The sequence below is a fragment of the Archocentrus centrarchus genome, chromosome 11 (assembly GCF_007364275.1).
Source record: "Archocentrus centrarchus isolate MPI-CPG fArcCen1 chromosome 11, fArcCen1, whole genome shotgun sequence".
NCBI lineage: Eukaryota > Metazoa > Chordata > Actinopteri > Cichliformes > Cichlidae > Archocentrus > Archocentrus centrarchus.
The window spans coordinates 6,222,018-6,243,476 of NC_044356.1; the positions used below are offsets into that span (position 1 = coordinate 6,222,018).

Below are 21,459 nucleotides of genomic sequence, written 5' to 3' on the forward strand. Positions count from 1 at the left end.
CTGCTCCTGCAGGGACGTTTGTGCAAACTGAGGCACTTCCAGAACACTTGTAAATATGCTGGTTCAAGATCAGCTGTGCAAAGTGATGGTCAGTGGATTTCAAATGAATTCTAAAGCAATATTAATATTAATGCACGTTACTGTCACCCACAGGACAGAAAGAGGAGCTCGTCTTCACATACTCGTCCTTTTTCACTGTTGTAAATATGATATGTGATGTGCATGTGTGAAAAAACTAACAGATTTCTTACTGCAAGGCTTATGCAAGATTTTATACTATGAAAACACTGCATTTATCCTTTAACACACAGGAAGCAGAAAGAAGCCTTCAGGTGGGAAAACTCAGAGCTCCTGTTTGTGTTTGATTCGAGGTTATGAAGTCCTTTCATCAAAGTTCATGTCAGCAGAGATGCAGCAGCATATATAAGAGTGTCCTTCATTTAACCAGGTACTGCCTCCAGGAATGGGGCGGGAATGTTGGATTCAGATCAAACAAGTGCAGGCTAGTAGGATGTAGTTACAATAAATAGTTACTATGTAACACATCTGTTTCAAACATGCACACTTCTTTGGAGTGTTTGCTCCAAACTGTAACTCCAGGAACGTAGTTATCCGAGCTGAAATCATTCCCTCATCCCTGTGCAGGAAGTTCTGTGTGTGTAATTAACTCATTACAGCATTTTGGATTCATGCACAGGATCAAAATCATATTTTCTCAGTATAATAAATAGACATGTTTCCATCAATTAGCTTCAGCACAGTGTGTGATGCCTCTGCAGTGTTTGTACATGTTTACTGAGGCATTGTGGGAAAACCCGGAGCATCAGTGATACAACACATTTACATTGAGCTATAAAATCCTTGTATAGTGAATTAAGGCTGATTTATTTCCATGTTGTCTCATAAACCAGCAGGAGTGCTGAGTTTTTATCCTGAGCTACAGACGGTATGACTCAGCAAATAAGCACAAACACAGCTCTGAAGCAGACAGCCAATCAGAGTGCAGCAGAAATGTGTTCCTGTTTGAGCCGTGCTGCACCTCATCACCAAACTTCAGCCTCTTTCTTTTTGTGCAGGATGATCCTGCATGTGCAAAGCTGCCAGCTGCACTGAAATGATACATCCTGCATGTTGTTCTTGTCCTCCTGCCCGGCGTGGTGCAGTTTTAGAAAGGAAATAATATCCAAAAATATTGGTGTATGTGAAGAAAAAGAGCCCATTTAACCACAGCAGGGTCTATTCAGTCCTTTGGTATTACTCAGGACTAAAACTTACTGCTCAGTGTCAGCATCACTGAGAACAACTGAGATGCATTAACATTTACATACTGATGATATTTCAGGGAAGGCAGCGCTCTTACATACATCATAAAGCCTCTTTCTGAGGGCATTTCTGTGCTCGGAGGGTGAAAGGACACCGCCCTGATGGAGTAATAAACGTTTGGATTGAGGATATCACAGCTGACATGAGCTTTATGAAAGGATTTCACTTGCTGTCATTCATCCTCGGTCTGATGTTTCCTTTTTCGTTTCACATGTGAGCCGCTCTCCACAAAGCCTGTCAGCGCAGGAGTGTTGATCCATATGGACAGATTTAATAAAACGTTCTTATAGTTCTGCTTAATCTTCTAGTCTCTGTAATTCCAAAGAATACAATAAAAACATGAAGTGATGTCTGCAGGTTTTGCTCAAACCTCTGATCATAACAGGAATACTGAAACATCCGGACTCGGGTCCTCTGCACGTTCTGACATCAGTTCATCTTCATGCAAAGGCTTGTCTCTGAGTGCAGCATTAGGACAAACTGATCCCAGGTCAGCAGCACATCCACTCTGAGCTGCGTTGTCAAATATTCAGAAATGCTTTGCACGATTTTCTGCGTCAAACATCTGTCCTCTGCAGATGTTTCTCATGTAAGCAAAGATGAAAAATGTATGAAATAATTTTTATGGACTCGTCTTTACTTTGAAATAAGTTCTGAGAGGAGAGAAGTGGATTTTCTTAAAGACAATCGCCTCCTGTGAATGAACAGCTTTTGTTTCCCAACTTTTTGAAACTTGTCCCAGCTGTGCTTCCTGTTTCTCCGACTCTGATATTATCTCTGTCTCTGCTGTGTACCTAACAGCTGCAGCATGCTGACCAGTAGATGCTGATATCTAATAACGATGATGATAATAATTATGTGAGCTGCACTTTCCTGTACAGTGAGCGGCGGTCCGCTTTCCCATGATCCTCCTCTCCCTCGTCTCTCTGCAGGGATTCAGCAGAGTGGAGACCAGAGCTTTTTAAAAGTGTGCTTTTGTTCATCACAAACATTTATTTTCCTTCAGAAGATGAAGATATTTGTTATCACTCAGCATGAAATCAATGATAAATGTATCAAACATTAAAGCCTTTTGCCTTTATTTGATTTGCTCTTTGAGATTTTATTCAACATTTTTTATTCTACTGATGTTTTCCACCCAAATCAAGTGGCATGCATTAAAATGATCTATTGCATTAAAATGATATCCTGCCTTTGATGCTGGTATCCTTTAACTCACAGACTGCAGACAGTTGATGTGCACTTCAAATCTAAAATGCATGATTCTTAAACTTTGCACTGCAGATGTTCCTGTGAATATTACACTGACACATCCTGCTCAGTCTCTTTATGAAGTGTAAACACATCGTTTTATAATCATCTTGGTTTGAATTTGTTTGGATTTCAGGACATCAGGAAGCCCGTCTGCTTTATTTGAGCCGTCATCAGGAGTATTGTCACTGTCAGAGTTACTGGATCAGTTTTTATTAAACTGGTTTACTCAGGAGTGTTTGAGCAGGTTTATGTAACACGAGGGGATAATTTCACTTTCTCTTTCATTCTGATCGAGGCCGTGACCTTTGACCTCATTGAGCTTTACACAGCAAAGCTGGAAGGTTTATGGCCCGATATGAAAGTGAAGTGTCTTTATCAAAAACAGGTGCATCATGTTCCACTTTTCTAATGTCTGTGCTTAAACTTACATTTCAGCTGCCCACACTGACTGCCTGTGACCGTGAGGATAAATAAGTGTATGATAAACTTTATCCTACTGCAATAAAAAAAACCTTCTAGACTGAATTCAGACTGAACAGGCCTTAAAGATCACTCCATAATCTAAACTTTTAACTTTTATAAGTAGGAGATGGACAGCTGGGCATGAAGTCCATCACATACACTGAGTCTGTTACATGTTAGAGATCAGTGGAAAACCACAAACCTACACGTGGACACAATAAACAATATTTTATATCATTTAAAGAGCTTGTCTACATCTGGAAATATATTTTATTCTCCACACGTTTCTGTGTAGCAGACCGATGTCAGCTCCTCCCTATGGGAACACTGGTGCAGTTTACTGAAAACTGGAGTAATTACTGACTTTCACACTTCTAAAGATGGTGGGCTGAATTGGACCCTCTGGCGGGCTGTTGACAAGCTGGGTCTGATGTAAGTGCTTGCTGATCTTGCCCCTGAACGAGACCTGTTACAGCTTCATGTCTCACCTGCTCAGGTGGGACACGAAGCCCACCTGCTCAGGTGCAGCTGATCCAAGAACCAAAGGTTTTCCTGAGCATGAGCTGAGCAGCGTCCACCTCACTGACAGTATTTCCCCCCTGATATTTTTCAGTCCAGGGCCTGTTTGTAACTAAGGTGTCCTCTAAGAACAGGTGAGCTGCTTCAATGATCTCATTTTATTTCCTTAAAGTCTGAATAAATGTCTGAATTATGTTGGAGTTCATATTTCGGTGTTTTAAACTCTTCTCTAGCTGCTCTCCGTGCAGCACTGTGATCTGCCCGGCTCCGGCCCCCCTCCCGCAGCCGGGCCCGTCCTGCTCCCGCTGAAGGCGCCTTGGCACGCAGCCAATCGGGGCGGAGCCGGACGTGACGTCGCTTCTAGCGCAAGGAAGCTCCCGGAGTGGCGCGCCAAATTTCAAAGGACTTCCTCCTGGGAGGAAAGAAGGCGAGAAGCCCACCGGAGCCCGGCAGACAGCGGCGATAAAATAGGGCAGAAACGTGCGGCTGAGCGGCTGTTTGCGGGGGAATCCGCCGGCTGCGCTGCGCACTGTGTGAATCCGCCGGGATCTGTGGAGTAAAGGACGGAGCTCGCTGCGCAGCTTTGTTGTAAGTGGCAGCTTTGACTTCACTCCGTCCTACGAGGAACTAACGTCAGCTAGCTCCGTGCTGCCTCCGGTCGGCGAGCACGGCTCTTATAAGGCTCGTTTTAACGGCGCTCGCTCGGTGCTTCGTCACGTATGTAGATTACAGGAGGACGGGCGGTATTTGGCTGGAGAAAATAAGGTTTTCTGGGTGACCCTGTTTCGGTTTCCGTGCTCGGCTTTGTGTGCGGGTCCCGTGGTTGTCAGCGAGTCTGCAGCCTTGTTCTGCCGTTAAAGCAAGCGTGACCTCAGCTCCCTGATCCTAACACTAACCCTGCTCTGACCGGAGCTCTGATCAGATCAGCTGCTTTCTTGGCTGTTTTTCAGACACTGAGTGGAGGAATAAAGCAGAAGCACTTTCCGTGTGAGTGACTTTCTCCTGTTTTCTTTCAGGTCAGCCCCCAGCTGCTCCCCCTGTCAGGCTTCCCACCTGTGAGCCGGCTGATGTCAGTGATCCTGGGATTTTAATCTCCACCACAGGGATCAGGGCTCTGACGGCAGCTGTTCACACCTGAAAACATTAGAATTCACAGTCTCACCTGTTACAGCAGGTTTAATGTTTGTATCACAGTGACGCTCGGTCCACACCACAGCAGCTCTTTATTCTCACCGTCTCCAAGCCTCCCCTCCACTCCACGGGGGATTTATTCTGTTTAAACTGGGGCTCATAACAGAGTGCCGGAGCTCATTTCCACACTTCAACGGCTTATACGCTGCTCTGTGTGCTCATTACTGATTCATGTATGCACAGGAAGACCTCAGCTTTCCATACTAATGCACACACCTGTTGCTCAGAGCAGCTGCACCTGTCTGTAACCTTCACCTGCTGCTTTCTGCTGCATGTCAGGAATATTGATCTTCAGGTTTCTGTCAGAGCTCTTTGGTCAATCACGAATGGCTTCATTTTAACTCCTCTTCACTAACACAGATCTTTAAAAATGGATCATAGTCTGCTCTAACTCAGGGCCTGTCACAGATCAGAGGGGGCCTCTGGGTGGGGCAGGTGGGGGCCTCTGGGTGGTGGCAGACAGTCGCAGCCTTCAGTCATGCTGGCCGGGGTGCAGCCGTGCTTCCAGTTGCTCCGGATTGGGTCGTCGGCGGGCGACTCGGCGCGGGACCTGTACACCTTCAGGCCGGCGCAGAAGCACTCGGTGTTCAGACTGGGTCGAGCGGCAGAGCTGTGCGACGTGACGCTGGACTCGACGTCGGTGTCCCGCATCCACGCCGAGCTCCACGCTGAAAGGGAGATGGGTGGAGGAGACGGGACTCAGGAGGTGGAGGAGGAAGGATGGAGGGTCCACGTTAAGGACAGGAGCAGCCATGGTGAGACATGAGGGTAGAGACACACACAGACTCTCTCTCACTCACTCACACACACACACACACACACACCATCAGAGTCAACCTGAGCCTTTCACATGGTCACACCCTCCCTCAGTGTGGAGAGCATGAGGTAAAAACACCTGCTGATGGAAACATTAACACTTCTACTGAGAGAGGAAGAAATATTTTGTGCACCAAGGTTGTTAAAGTCAATTAAAAGTAAATGTGAAAACACTCTGAGCTGACTGAAATAAAGAGTGAGCGTCCTCACTCTGCAGTCTAAATGCAACTGAACTGAAAAGAAACCAACAAATACAAAAAGAAATCGTAATAAAAACCTAAAATTCCGTCATGCAAACAATGAAAAAAAACTCTGAAAGATTAAAACAAACTCAGCCGTTAGCCTCCCAAACTCACCTGCACAGGTAAACACTCACAGAGTGCTTCTCTGGAAGCTCAGCTTCAGAAGCTTCTCTGATCTCGTCTCAGCCCACACAGAAGTTTTAATTTAAGCTTTTTGCTGATCAGGAGCAGTGAAACTGTTCCCAGCTGTTCCTGACCTTTGACCCTGACCTTTTTCTCCTCTGGTCTGTAGTGTTATAGTGACCTCCCCCACTGAGGTCATGGTTTGTGTGTCATTATATTTGTAATCATGATAGATCAAAGTTAAAAGTGAATTCTGATCAAACTGTGGGGGTGCAGAGTGGGGTCATGTGACCAGTCCATCGAGAGCTTCGAGGTCAGCTGAATGATTTATTGGTCCAATAACTTAGAAACGATGATCTTACAGGTGTGTCTATTGTCATCATACTGAAAGTATCATATAAAGATTTAAAATATCATGTTGCATCTGACCTCTGACCTCTCCTTCAAGGTCAGTCAGTTGATCTGAAGGTCAAAGTGATAATGATGCCACAGAGCTGTTTAACACTAATTCTCACTGCTGTTGTTTGTACTGATAACATGATGTAAGCATATAGGGAATGATATATGGCGGTAATAAATATCAGGTTACTCTGACCTCTGACCTTTTCTTCAAGGTCAAATAAGGTCAAACTTTCCTAAAATGTCTTTTATCTTTAAAACTCTTAAAACCTCCTGCCTGTGTTTGTACAGCTGCATTTAGGAAATTCAGGATTCTAAATATCACATTATAGTTTGCATCCAAACATGATGTCACATTTCACCTCTGACCTCACTTTTACATTTCACATCTGCCTTTCTTTCAAGTTGACCCCAAAATGTGTTTTTATGTTTAAAGACGTGTCAGGAGAGAGAGACCGAGCTGGTGAGTTAGTGCTGCAGTATAATATTCGATAACAGCACACCTGTGAGCGTCACCTGTGAGCCTCACCTGCTCCTCCATGTTTGTGTATCAGACTTGTGTCCTGCTGCCTGAGCTGATTTTACTGCCTGACAAATTTCTTAACGTATGTTTAAAAGAACAAAGAGAACTAAATTAATATGAACTCTGATGCTGTTCCCTGTGCCGCCCACAGGGGGCGCCTCCCCGGTGCAGGTTGGTGCTCTGAGTGTTGTGGTGGGAGTTTCAGCAGCAAACCTGAGCTGGTTCCTCAAAAACACAAATGTTATTGTGAGCGGTTTCATGCAGGGACGGTTTCTCCCTCCCACAGCTGCTCGGAGCGTTTCCCCGTGACGAGCTGACGCAGCGTGACAGGATGTAAACACGGAGGTGCTGCCCCCCCAGCTCTGCTGCAGTAACAGTGCTGCTGCTGTTCCTGCATGAAACTGTTCACAACAAGCAGCACAGTCGTAGATTTGTGAGTAATCACACTTCCTATAAGACGAGTGCCATCCAGGCCATTATGTTCAAGAGAGAGCGTGCACCTCTGCAGCCAACAGGAGGGAAACATGTATATTTAAATTAGGCTGAACTTTAACCTTTAAAGCATATAGTGTACTGGAGAGCTTGGAGATGCTGGAGGGATGTTTCCATGATGATGCTGGCTGGGTGGTGGGTGGGTGTTCAGTGAAATATCACTGGCCACTTAACATATTTGCACTGATATATCTAATAATCAGCCAATCATGTGGCAGCAGTTCAGGTGGGCATGTAGATGAGGTCAAGATGACCTGCTGAGGTTTAAACTGAGCATCAGAAGGGGGGGGGGGTGGGTAACCCTGCATGGTGGTTGGTGCAGTTCTCGGGGAGTCAAAGCTTTGCTGAGGTCAGAGGAGCGTGGACTGAGCTGAGTGAAATAACCACTCATGTCCACAGTAAGACGAGCGTCTGAATGCAGACGGGCTGTAGCTGAAGACCGCAGCAGGAACTGAAGCTGCAGGTCAGACGGGCTCGTCCAGACTGAGAACCGAAGACTGGAGAAATGTTTCCTGGTCTGAGTCTGGATTTCTGCTGTGACGCTGGGTCAGAATTAGGTGTAAAGTCATGGATCCATCCTGCTGTAGTGGTGTGAAGGATCTTCTCTTAATGCACCAGCTGAACATCTTTCAACCATCACAGCCTAGCTGAGTGTTCATGTCCATCTCTTTATGACTGCAGTGAACCATCCTCTGATGGATGCTTCCAGCAGGATAACACATCATGTCTCGAAGCTCAGATCTCCTCAGACTGGTTTCTTGAACATGATGATGAGTCACTGCACTGAAGTATCCTCCACAGTCACCAGATCTCAGTCCAGTAAGCACCTCTGGGATGTGGATTCACTTCCTGGATGCAGCAGCCGGTGATGCTGTCACATCAACATGGACCAAAGTCTCTGAGGAAGGTTTGCAGCAGCTTATTAAAGCAGCTCTGAAGGGAGAAGGTGTACCTAATAAAGTGACCACTGTGTGTGTGTATGCGTTTCTTCACACCGATCAGTGAGGTCTGAACACGTGACTGCATTACATTTATTAAGAGGATCCCTGAGATCCAAAGATTACCTTCATATGCTGCTGCCACAAACACAAACCTCAGAGCAGCTGCACACTCACCGTGTAACACAAAGGTTGTGTTTAAGGACACACACAGAATGTGTGGTTGTTCAGTTTCAGATTGAAAATAAATGCTGTGTTTAATGAGTCAGTGATGGGTCAGTTTGTGAGCAAACATGTCTGATCAGAGCTGCAGGTCAGACCAAATGTAACTTTATCAAATTCTGGTTATTTCTCATTATTTTTTAGCCTGGTTAGCTTCATCAGTTATACAGAAATGAACAGATTTATTATGATGTCACTGTTTTTATGATGCAGCATAGATGATGGGTAAATTTATGTCAGCTCAGATTCATCGCCTTCACTGTAACTGGACCGTTTGCTTTAGCATGAACCTCATGAAGCTCCTTCAGAGCCTGCAGGGATGAACCCTGAGCTGCAGCCTCAGGTAGGACTCAGAGGATAAGCTGCTGGATGTTTGGTTAGAAACCTGCAGCTCTGCTGTGACTGAAGGAAACGACACAGCAGCTCTGAAAGCACCGAGGACGTCTGATCAGGTCTCCACAGCTGAGAGTAAAACACACCAATAAGGTTTCAGGAGAACTAATTAAAGCAAACGTACAAACGAAGGTCCAGATATGAACACCTGCAGGGACGTCACCTACAGTCAGCAGCTCAGGTTACCGACAGGTTACAGACGGGTTACTGACCGTCTTTAGTGCAGTCTGAAGTGGGGGGTGAAAGCTGGGTCTTCATTCAGTTGCTGTCCGACAGACTCAGAATCTAAACTGCGCCCTTCCTGCCTAATTTTTCAAGTAATTTCACAGTCTGTTTGCCACATTTTTCATTTTTGCTATTAAAGTTATGTTTCGTATTCGGCCTGCGTTTCTCACCGGGCGCTGTCACGGCCGTTTGATTGCCTCGTAGCCCCCCGGCTCCTCGGTTCTGGCTTCATTTCAGACTGTTTTACATTTCTCCTAAATTGTGGAACCTGTAAACACTGAATGACTTTATTTCAGAGCTCTGCCTGCATGATTTATCCTTTCTCCTGTCAGGTTCATATAGTAAAACGCTCTGTGAATATCTGGCTCTCGCTGAAGTCACCTCAGTTGTAAAACTCATCTGTGTGACTTCAGAGTTTCCCTCCCTTTTACAGGCCTCTGTGAAGCCTTCCGACCTCTGACCCTGAGGGCAGTGACGTTCCGAGCCGGCAGTTTGATTTAATGTTTTTTTTTTTTTTTTTTTTCCTTCCAGGCACGTGGGTCAACGAGGTCCGCCTCCAGCCCGGCGTGCAGTGGGAGCTCTCGGATGGAGACACGCTGATCTTTGGAGGCCAGTCTGCCCCAGGGAACCCTGAATTCTACTTCCTCTTCCAGAAGGTCAAAGTTCGCCCGCTGGACTTCGATGCCATCACACTTCCAAAGGTAACAACAGTCAGCAGAGAGTTAATAAACTGCCACACTCAGCATGAAGTCACGGTCACACTTAATGTTGGAGTGATGATACAGGAGGAAAAACTAAGAAACAGGAAAACTGGAGCGGAGGTCACAGAGTTAGGCAGTGGGGGTGCAGATGTTGTATGTCTGTTTCAGAGACAATTGTTGCCTTTGAAATGAGTCACATGCTTATTACACATGTGAGGTGTCACTACCACAGATGTACACACATGTGATCCGGCAGGTTTTCCCTCCATCCCAGATGCCTTTCCTGATGAACCCTCTCAGGGATCTGTGTCCTGGTGTGGAAGCATCAGGCTAATGTGTGAATCACTGCAGGAGGGTCGCTCACACAGTGGTGTTTAATGGAGAGGTCCCTAAAGGCTCTGCTTGGGGGGCTCTGCTCTGTAATATAAAGAATGAACTCTGATGGAGGTGGTATGGTGGTGCTGGGTTTGAATCCAGCGGCTGGAGGTCTGCATGTTCTCCCTGTGTTGGGTTCTCTCCACAGTCTGCAGACCTGCCAGGTTAATTGGTAGTCCTAAATTGGCTATAGGTGTGAATGGTGGTGCTGGTGGTGTACCCTTCTCTCACCCTGTGATGGCTGGGATCGGCTCCAGGCCTCCTGCAACCCTGAACTGGACGAGCTGCTACGAGACTGGATTCTGATGGCGGTCTGCGTCATGTTTGTGTGCAGATTGTCTGCAGGATGAATCTCTGCTGTCAGGGTTAGAAAGCTGAATTGTAGAAAGTGTTTTTCTGACTGAAGAAGTGAGTGAATATTGGTTTAAAGCATAAAAACTCTCACAGTGGAAGGAGACCCTCAGTGTGTGCTCGGTGTGTTCAGATCCTCCTGTAAGTTCCCTCTGATTGTTTTCTTCATGAATATATATGATATATAAAATATATGAAGCTTCATATGTTCTGTAAGATTTTTGTAACATTATTACCACCTGCAGCCTTCTTTCCTTTCAGCACAGACTAAAGATCCTGAGTCATGATTAAAAGAGTGGCTGCATAGAAACGATTAATATTCCTCAGCTGAAATAATCACATTCACTTCAGACGCTGTTATTATAGTTTGACTCAGACCCCACAGCTCTAAGAGCCAAATGTAAGACTGGTTCTTATACGACACGTTTGTGTTCACACTCTGATGAACACTCAGGGTTCAGGAAACTTTGGCACACCGACTGGAGCAGGCAGGAATTGAACCACCAACCTTCTGATGACCCACTCTCCCTCCTGAGCCACAGCCTCTCACTGACACTGGTTTCCTGCTGTTTGAATCATTTGTTACTGGTTCAGTGAACGAGTGTCACAGCCGAGTGAGTCGGTTTATTCATGGATCACATGTGACAGTAATGAAAACGCTGATGCTGACTGTTCACCTGCGTGCACTTGTTCATTAGGTGGTGCTGGGCAGTGTTTGTATTCATAACACAATGTGTGGTAAACAACAACAAGTGTTTTCTCTATGGAAACATGGGGGTATGCTCTCTCTAAATTCAATTAGAAGATTAAATCATACTTCTCTGCTTCAGTTAAAAAAGTGCTGATGTTTGAGGCGGATTTGAAATAGATTTATTATCTCTAAGGTGCCATGTGACTTCTCTGAAAAAATCCTTGAGCCAAACAAATTACAGCTGCACCTGTGGCTGCTGACCTTTGGCCTGCACTTCATAAAGTTTAAATGAAATCTTTCTACCTCGTTTCTCAGGCTGGAACCTTTTCCTCCGACTTGCAGAACAGGATTAGGACCAGCTTGGACCGTAAGGTAGCTGCCAACCTGGACCTTTCGAAGCTCTCCATCAACAGGGCCACGGTCATCCTCAACTCCATCGGCAGCCTCAGCAAGATGAAGGGCAGCGCCTGGACCTTTAAGAGGAGCCACAGCCACGAGGGCACCGTCTCTGACCCCGGCACCTCGACCTCACCTCCTCTCTCCGTGGGCTTTTCTGCTCTGCTCCCTCCCTCCACTCCTCCATCGTTCACCTCTACAGCTTCGCTGCCTCCGGCGAAGGCCCTCCCGCCGACCTCCAGGAGCAGGAGGAAGTCGGCTCACACGGTGCTGCTCGAGGACGACAGCTCAGATGAACCCAGAAGTCAAGGAGGTAACGCTCAGCGGCGTGCTGCGAAGTAACACGGCCGACTTTCTGGAGCTTTTTGACACCAAGAAGCTGCAGATTTGTGTTTGGCAGCTTTTAATAGAGGATTTATAAGCTTGAATATCAGGTTACGAAGGTCCACCTGCTTTCTTGAATAGAAAGTTTTCTATTCAAGGATTTTTCCTGCAATAAAAGAGGGAAATAGAACATCTTGGTGCTGTGGTTAGTTATGTGGGAGTCCAGTTAGAGTCTAAAGTTCATCTCCGCTCACATTACTGTACTCTCTTTCTGTTGATTATAGTTTTGGCCGGAGTCGTGGAGGACGGACAGAGAGCACGGGGGAGGAAGAGGCGGAGGCTCTACAAGTCTGAATCCGAAGGTTTCAGCTCGCCGCCCCCCCCTCAGCTGCAGCCCAAGACTCTCGGCGACATCGGGAGGCCACTGGAGGCCAAGCCCTTCCCCGTGGGCATCAGAACCATCGGCAGCTTCCACGGTGCCATGACGAACAGCAGACTCAACGAGCACCTCCTCCAGGCGGCGTTCACGAGCAAGCAAGACGCGGAGAAGATGAACCGGGTCAAGACGGTGGTGCATGGAAACCTGTCAGCCTTCCACCCGCAGAAACCTGCCCACGGCTCTCCGATGGCAGCGAGAGGCAGGCGGAGGACCAACAGCTCCCCGGTATTCTCCCCGCTGGTGGTGGGAGGGGAGAGCTACAGCCTGGCCTCCCCCTCAGTGAGGATCCGCACAGATGAGCGGGGCAGGGTGCAGTTCAACAGATTTCATCATCCTACAGGGTGAGTTTTTCTAAAAATCTTCAGCTGTGACACAAAGCACACATTTATATATGTGTGAGAAGTCGGCCCCCGTACCCACTTGGTGACCCCACACTGGAGTCTGTGGCTGCAGTGTGAGATTAATGAGGATGATCGTTAGCTGTGAATCAATCAGAGCCGCTCGAGTAAAGTAATGAGTGTATTAGAGGTTGTTTCATGATACAGGTGTTAAAGGCAGTGCTTTTATTTTGAAACCACGATGTCACCAATCCTTTCTTCCTGTTTTTCTTCTTCACCTTGAAGTAAGCGACGCGGCCGCCCCAGGAAACACCCTCTCCCCCCGCGACCTTCCCTGCCCTCTCCGTCCTCCTCGTCTTCATCCTCTACCTCCTCGGGCTCCTCCTCCTCCGGCTCCTCCTCGTCCTCCTCTGATGAGGATGAAGATGACGAGGAAGAGGAGGACGTGCCTTTGGGCGGGGTGGAGCCGTGCGCGGCGCCGCGGTGCCGGCTGCCCCAGCAGGACACGGTGCAGTGGATCCAGTGTGACGTGTGCGACGAGTGGTACCACATAGACTGTCTGCACGTTGACCGCAAGAAGCTGCTGATGGACCCGAACGCCGACTTCCACTGCGGCTGTCGCTGAGGGGGGGAGGGGGACCCCCCCAGATCAGAAGCCTTACTTTGAACTTTAGAGTTGACACGTTTCCCCTTCAGTGCTTCTTTCCTTCAGTCATAAAAGTGTTTGCAGACGGGCGCAGCTTCATCTCACGGCTGCTCAGCTGCTCTACACGCAGCGCTTTTCTCTCACTCTGCTCATAAACACAAGACAAGAATTAATTTTTGCATCCTGACTTTTACAGAGTGAGGATTTGTGACCGAACAGTAACGCAGCTCCTGAGCCTCAGAGAAGGAGCTGAACCTGTAACTCTGCAGAGGTGCAACCAGAGCACGCTGAGATGTTTGAGGACGTTCCCACCATGGCTGCTGTTGTCCCAGGACATTCAGGAAAACTGATGATGTGTTTCTGACCAGGCGGCCGTTTTTGGTGTGTTCAGACCTCTTTAAATTTGACAGCCATTAAGAAACCAGGGCAGTAATGAGACTTCATTAGCGGTGTCCGTGCAGCTTTCATCGGCTGCCATGTAGGAGCAGATGGAATCGTGACAGCAGACCTTAGAGGCGCTCCTGGATGCTAATCAAATGTTTGAGGCTGGTCTGCAGCTGCTTGGTGCTCATACCGGGTGAGAGGCCGTGATGATGCAACAGGAAGACTCATAAAATGATCTTGTCTCTGGTTGGTGGATTGGATCATTTTTAGGGTCGTTCCCACCTTCAGGAGACTCGTCACACTACTGAACTCTGGGGTCAGGGTGGGTGTTTGGTGCTGGTGCAGAGGGCGTGACCGAGCTGCTGTCATCACTGCGGTGCTGAAATCAACGTGTGGAACACCAAAATCTTCACAAGCACCTCGCTTTTATTTAACCCCACATTTGTACTTCCAGCTCATCTTTAGCTGCCTCTGCTCTTCAGATATTGTTGTAATCAGAAATCTTTGATTGTCCCACTTTGGCAGCGCTGAGCCTAAAGTGGGACGCGTGCAAAGTTTTGAGCAATAAGATCAAAAATGCATTTATATATATTTTTACATGAAAATGTTTATTGTTGATTATTGTTGATTATTGTTGAGGACTGTAACAGTTACCTTTGATTCACTGGTGCTCTGACACTGATAATCAGCCTCTGCTGCTTCACTGACTTCCTGCAGCTCTGCTGATGGACAGAAATCCAGCAGATCGTTCAGGCTAAAAATATGAATATATATGAAAATCTGAGGACTTGAATTCAGTGGATTTACTTTAAAGAATCTGAGCGTCTTAATGTCCATAAACTTGTTCAGTAGGTTTAATGTTGAGTTTTTAACGTTTGACACAGTAAAATGTTTGTGTGACCTTGGCTTTTTCCTCGGTGCTGCAGTAACCTTCACAGTGACCTCATGACCTCAGGCTGTATCACAGCTTTGCTCCTGTTCACTCATTACTCACATGTAAAACAGCTTTTCCCTCTGATCTGAGGTCAGTTGTGTTTCAGTGTGTTTTGTTTGCAGTTTTATTCTCCAGTAAAGATGGAAGTGTGTCCTCCTGCTGTGTGTGTGTTCATGCTGCTCCTCGCTGCGTCACTGCTGTTCGGAGTCGCGCTGCTCCGATAACACCTGCAGCCGCTTTGCTTTCATGTGGCTCACAGACGGTTACAGACGTCTGTGAGAGGTTCGTGTGACCCGCAGTCACAGCTGCTTCTAAAGCGAGTCGTTGATGAGGGTGTAAAAGTTTGTAACACAGACCAAACCTGCAGTACACGTGAAAACTGGGAAAAGGTGGTTTTCACAGTTTCTACAGTAGTGACAACAAACAAGCATCAACCTGACATTTTTAAAGTTGGCTCTAATCTGTGATCGATGTCATAAATGTAACTGTTGATACATTTGTGCTGGGAGATTCCCAGCTTTCCGGAGATTCCCAGTTTCAGAGATGTGATGGTCTTTGGTTCGTACTGCAGCACAAATTCAGTCTGAAGAACTTTGCATGAAATCATAAACAGTCACTAAAAAATAAACTAGCAGTTTTTCCCTCTAACCCAGTGGTTCTCAAATCCAGGCCTCGTGGCCCGGTGTCCTGCAGGTTTTAGATGTGCCTCTGCTTCAACACACCTGAGTCAAATATAGAAGTCATTAGCAGGACTCTGGAGAACTTGACTGCATACTGAGAAGGTAATTCAGCCATTTGATTCAGGTGTGTTGGATCAGGGACACATCAAAAACCTGCAGGACACCGGGCCACGAGGCCTGGATTTGAGAACCACTGCTCTAACCCAAAGATCGATTAAAGCTCCGCCTTTATTTACATCCTGTCGGGCCTGTGTGGGTGGATGCTCACCGGTTGGTGCGCAGGTACGTCTGCAGTTCTGGCAGAAAGAAAATCGTTTCCACATGAATCTGTTCGCAGCACAGTGTGGATTTACTTGAATAGATAATTTCTGGACTCTAATTTCTTGGTGCTTTTAGCATCATCAGGTGAGTCCCATCTGTTTGTCACTGCGTATCCGAGAGAAGGCTAACCTCTGATACTGCAGCTAAAAACAACCTTTATGAATAATGATGAGTGCTTTTACTGAGGCCTTGTTAGCCTGATCACATGTTCCTGATCTACAGCCGTGTGGAAGCAGGACGCTCCGGTTGAGTTTATGTGGAAAACTAAAAGATGAATCTTTGACTGATTCGGGAATCCTCTGGGATGAATTGTCTCCAGTAAAATGGAGAGAGGCTCGTTAGGAGCTGAGCTCTTTATGGATGGTGGGAGGGCCCGATGATATTTTGGCACAAATAAAAGTTCTTGAAATATTCAGTGTTTTAATGGGATCAAACTTCCCGCCTGTTTCTCGGACTCTGCGGTCAGGAAGCATCACAGCTGTGAGGGAGCCGCGTAATAATATGATAAACACATCTGAAACAGTTCTTCATATTTGTGGAGCTGCACTCATAAACACGCTCCTCGATGATGAGCTGAGGCTGGTGGCAGAGCTGCTGCTGTGGACGACTCCTCGTTTCCTCCATCTGCTGAACCTGCAGCTCCATCAGACTCAGCTCCGTCTGCAGCTCCATCAGCAGCGGCTGCAGATCGGCTTAATCAGACACACGGGTCTGTGGGAGGCATCAGAAGCTTTCAGCCGGTTTTACTTCATCACTTTAAAACATTTTGGTTTCTGCGCTTCAACACAATCAAAACCGTTTGTCATAATTCTGGTTACATCAAAGTTATCTGTGAGGAAATAAAGAAAATTCAGAGACTCGTGTTTGTCTGTTTTATCTCCACAGCTGCACTTTTTCTGTTCCAGAGAAATCTTTGTTTGGGGAAGAAAGCGGCTGTGCTCGGAAACACGTTTGCTTTATTAGAGAGTCTCATGCATCCAGCTCAGTCGTGACTGATGAAACATTGATATTAGAAATTTACATTTTGTTTTTCTGCCGGTCTTTTGTGCTGTTAGCGGGAAAAAAGGGAAAACGTCTGATCTCAAGCAGAGATGTGAAATATCTGCTTATTATTTCCACTGTTGTTTCCTCTGAAACAATAATAGAGGCGCATGATTCAGCACACAAAGGAAACGTCCTCATAATTGAAGCCATTATCTCATTTTTTTACTTTATTTATTTTTGCTTCATAATGATGCCGTCTTATCTGAGTTTCCATGCATGAGCTCATATTAGTGCTTACAGTGATTCATGTTTGGTGGCTCAGAGGAGCTCAACATGGAACAAACACACACATATGATACACAACACTAAGGAGGTTCACACCAACAGGAAGTAAACTACTCAGGCTTCCTCCCACTGCAGAGACATCCTGTTAAGATTGAGCTCCATTATACCCAAAATAAGCCCTCACTGTGATTGGATGGTGGAGCTGGTGTCCAACACACTGCTGATCCGTTGGGTTCAGATGTCATTGGACCGCTTTAACGTTGATGACGGCGCTCATTATCCTCAGTATTGTTTCAATAATGTCACATTTACTGGGCATGTAGAGAAAGAACAGGCCTGTGGGGCAGGAAGGACATTTATAGATCCAGCATGTAATCAAAGCAGAGGGTATGAGTTGTGTCTCCATATGAATCAGACACTAGACAAACAGCTGCACACCTGCTTACCTGCATGATTATTCAATCAGCCAATCACACAGCAGCAGTGCAGCAGATATAATCATGCATGCATAATTTATTGGTTTAGTTTATCCCTTCAGTCAGCTGGGAGCAGAGAGGCGAGGCTACAGCAGATACACTCCCACTAAAAACAGGAAATACAGCTCGGATGAATCTTTGATTTAACGGCATTAATCTCTGGACTCCACCTGTGTGGTGTCAACAGGCCTGATGGTGGTGCAGGGATGAGGGGAGGGTTTTCTTGGCAGGCTTTCTGCCTGTTGAGGCCAATAAATCATCATTTAAAAGCCGCGGCCAATTCTGAGGACGGCCGCTACCGGGTGCATCCCTTTATGGCTGCAGGCACATCTTCTGAAGGATGCTCCCTCCATAATGATGCTCCATGTCACAAAGCAATGTTCAATGGCCTCCTCCGTCTCCAGCTCAGAATCATCAGAATACTTCTGCAGAAATCACATCATTCTCGAGTGGGTCCTCATGAAGTGAATCTACAGAAGCCACAAAGAGGTGAAAGTCCTTTGACAGCAGTGCAGACTTTGATGTTCCTGCTAGAAGAGCTCAGCGAGTCTGAATCTGTTGGACTCTGACACATGGAAATGACTTCAGTTTACTGAATACACAACCACAAAGTTCAGCCTCACAACTCGCACAAAGATGGACTCAGCTCATAAACAAACACATCAATTAGTGCAGCTGAAAAACCTCACGGCACACACACACACACACACACACACACACACACAGTCGTGAGAAACTGCTCACAGTTCCAGTTTAGGATCATTTCCATTAGTAATGGTTGTAGAACGATGCTGAGCCTTCAACATAAACTCTTTGTTGTTTCTCAGAATCAGTCGACACATCAACAACCTTGATGCTCATGACTAAAATGAGCCGTCACGCTCGACTGGCTGCAGTTGTGTTATGACAGTCCAAACAACGAGAATATGAAGGATTAGTTATGTCCTGTTGTGCTGCACAGCTGCAGAATTGTCAACATTTATGAAGCTTGTTGTAATCTGTTCTCATTCCACTTGTTGACTCTTGACTCCTCGTTAACCTCGAGCATATCGAAACTAATTTTAGAAACACTTCAAGTTTCACTTTCTGTGTTTGTGTTCTTCTCCATCACCAGAGTTTCTGTGTGATTAGCAGAAAACCGCTCAGCTTTCCACTGATGTGACAGTTTGTTGTTTAGTAATGAGCCATCATAAAGGGCAACCTCAATTAATTTAACCCACTGTTTAAGAAAGGAGCAATTACCTGCTGATTCAAATATAACCCAGAATGATGAACCATCTATATCTGAGGCTAAGAATAAAAAATAATATCAATTTTTGATGACTGTAATGTAAAGGTGCAGCATGAGCAAACTCAGGTTATGGAATCACTGCATGCATCACGCAGCTTATTAGTGAGTCGCGGCTGCAGGAAACCCGTGATAGGGGAGGCCAGCGGGGAGATGTGGAGGCGATGGAGAGATGGTGGAGCTGAAATGCCCGCAGCCTCGACCTGCAGACATGCAGGGAGACAATTACATTTGTCTGAGCTGTTTCCATAGCAACATGCTTTCTCTCCTCTTATTTACTTGAACATCGAGGCGTTCCAAGAAACCGGCCGGCCCTCCATCCTGTAATAAGTGCCGACACCTTCTCTGCCCTGATGAAGCGGAGTGAGGCTGAGGTGGGGGCACACGTGTGCACGCGGCCTCCAACCAGCAGCAACCCAGGGTGCTCCCATCATGCTTCCCATCGGGAAAAGGAGAGTTCACACTGAGATGGAAGCAGGAAGTACAAATTCCTCACCCTCACATTTCCCTCAGCAGGGCGCTCCTCTGGGAAAACCTAGGATTCAGCTCCTGATGGAAAACTCCCATCAGATACATTATACACTGTAGTACTGTGCATATTTGTAGTACAGGTACATCATATACTGTGGAGTGTGCATACTTGTATCACAGGCATATCATGTACTGCAGTAGTGTGCATACTTGTCTCACAGGTACATCATGTACTGCAGTAGTGTGCATACTTGTAGTTCAGGTTGATTACATCTTTAATAAATGATTTTCAGCCTGTTTTTGTTCTCTGAGCATCACAAACTGCTGTTTTGACTTCTCTAAATGACACAAAGTATCCTCTGACACACGTGTGTTTGTGTGTGTGTGTGTGTGTGTGTGTGTGTCTCGGTGTGTCACTCCCAGATCGTTACAAATGGATGCCCATAAAAATCTGTTTACATTGAATTGTAAGTTATATTTTCCAAGGTGCAAATTTACATTTTTTCCTGTATGTTTGACATTTGCGAGTCTGTATCGGAGCCCAAACCAGCATTCTCAGACCTACCCAGTGACTGAGAGATGCTGATCATTGGCTCACCACCGTCTGCCTCTGCTTCCAAAGGCGACACGTGCAGCTCTTTGTAGTGATGTGCAGCGGTGGGTCTCGGCCTCAGCCATGCGTGGGGGCACAGATGGACCAGCATCATGTGACAGAATGACACTTCCTGGTGCCGTGGGCTGAGGATGTGCTGGATTTAATAGACTTTTAAGTTTGCAGCATTAATGTAAAAACTGACTTGTTACACACTGTCAAGTGGATTGGACACATCCATTTATTCTGACACTACAGATGCACTGAATTTTTAATGCCTGTCTGAGTGTGCCCGCTGTAGGGAGAGCATCACTGATGTACTGCTGAAGTTGTAAAATGCATTTAATCCTTTTTACTCAGAGATCTCCATAAAGAAAGCATCTGTGAGGAAATGCTGCTTCTTTCTAACTCCACACCTTCAGTTTCTTTACAAAACAAACTACTCTGATGACATCATCTTTATTATTTTTTCATACTATAGCCTCCAGCTGTTGTTTCGGTCTGAGTGGCAGAATAAAACTAGCTTCAGTGTGTAAAACCTGTGAGAAGCTCCAGGCGTTTGAATGTTTTAAAGTGCGCTTCATAAAAACAGCCAACAGACACCAAACCGGTTTTAGCTGCTGTTTCCTTGTGGAACAGCAGGGGGCAGTGCTGTCCCGGCGTGACGATGAACTCGGTGAAACAATGCGTGGAGCCACTCCCTGCACATTTCAGCCAGAATGGAAATCAGAGTTTTCATAATTCCTCTCCGAGAGTGCAGCTGATGGCAGTTTGAACGTTTGTGAGTGGAGTGAGCAGTGGGAGGCGTTGGTTGGAGGGAGGCGGGTGAAGGTTGCATCTAAACGGTTTTAATGGATCATGAGTTCAACTTCCTGCTATTGTGTCCTCATTCAGAGGATACTGTACAGACCGCTGCAGCTTCAGCATGTTGTTCATGTCTGAGCTGATCTGCATCCTGCTGCTTCTTCTTTTATGTTTGAGAAAGATGCGTCTCTGTTTGATGGTGTAAAACACGTTTGCATGCATCGTGTGTGTGTGTGCGTGTGCGTGCACGGCTGCATCATCTCTGTGTGAAATGTGTGAGTTTCCAATTTATGTCTATAGTATGCAGCCAGTTGAAAAGCAATGAGGCGTGTTTGTGTGCACACTGGTGCTGAATGTCAGTGCTGTGTGTGTGTGTGTGTGTGTGTGTGTGTGTGTGTGTGTGTGTGTGTGTGTGTGTGTGTGTGTGTGTGTGAGAGAGAGCCCTAACAGGATCTCAGGAGCAGCTGTCGATTTGTCCCAATAGCCTCTCACTTTCACATTTCTCTCTCTTCTCTTCTTTCATCTCTGAGTTTCTCTCTTCTTATTGTCTCTCTTTATCACCACTCTCCCTTTTTACTCCATTTTTTCCTCCGCACTTTCATCTCTTGCCGCCCTTTTCATGTTGTTGTTTCCTTTCACCTTCTCTCTCCATGTTTCCCTCTTCTTCCCTTTCATTTGTTCCTCTCCCGCTGATGTTTTCATTCTTCTCCTGCTTTCTCTTCCTTCTTCTCTTTTACCTCCTCATTTTCTCGTTTATCTCAGATCTCTCTCTCTCATTGTTTTCTCTCTCCTTTTGTCTCAGTCATCTGCTTTTCTGTCTTCCTTTTTTCTGCCTCCTCTCCTCTCCTCTCCTCTCC

General features: G+C 46.3%; 1 protein-coding gene across 1 annotated transcript; it reads left to right on the forward strand.

The window, feature by feature from the left end:
* The first annotated feature begins 3,973 nt into the window (after positions 1–3,973).
* Positions 3,974–13,892, forward strand: tcf19l (transcription factor 19 (SC1), like). Its single transcript, XM_030741433.1, has 6 exons — positions 3,974–4,146; positions 4,575–5,504; positions 9,654–9,823; positions 11,556–11,949; positions 12,245–12,740; positions 13,023–13,892. Exons 2-6 carry the CDS (start codon positions 5,228–5,230, stop codon positions 13,360–13,362), a joined length of 1,677 nt encoding a protein of 558 aa, XP_030597293.1. The 5' UTR covers positions 3,974–4,146; positions 4,575–5,227; the 3' UTR covers positions 13,363–13,892.
* The last annotated feature ends 7,567 nt before the right edge of the window (positions 13,893–21,459 follow it).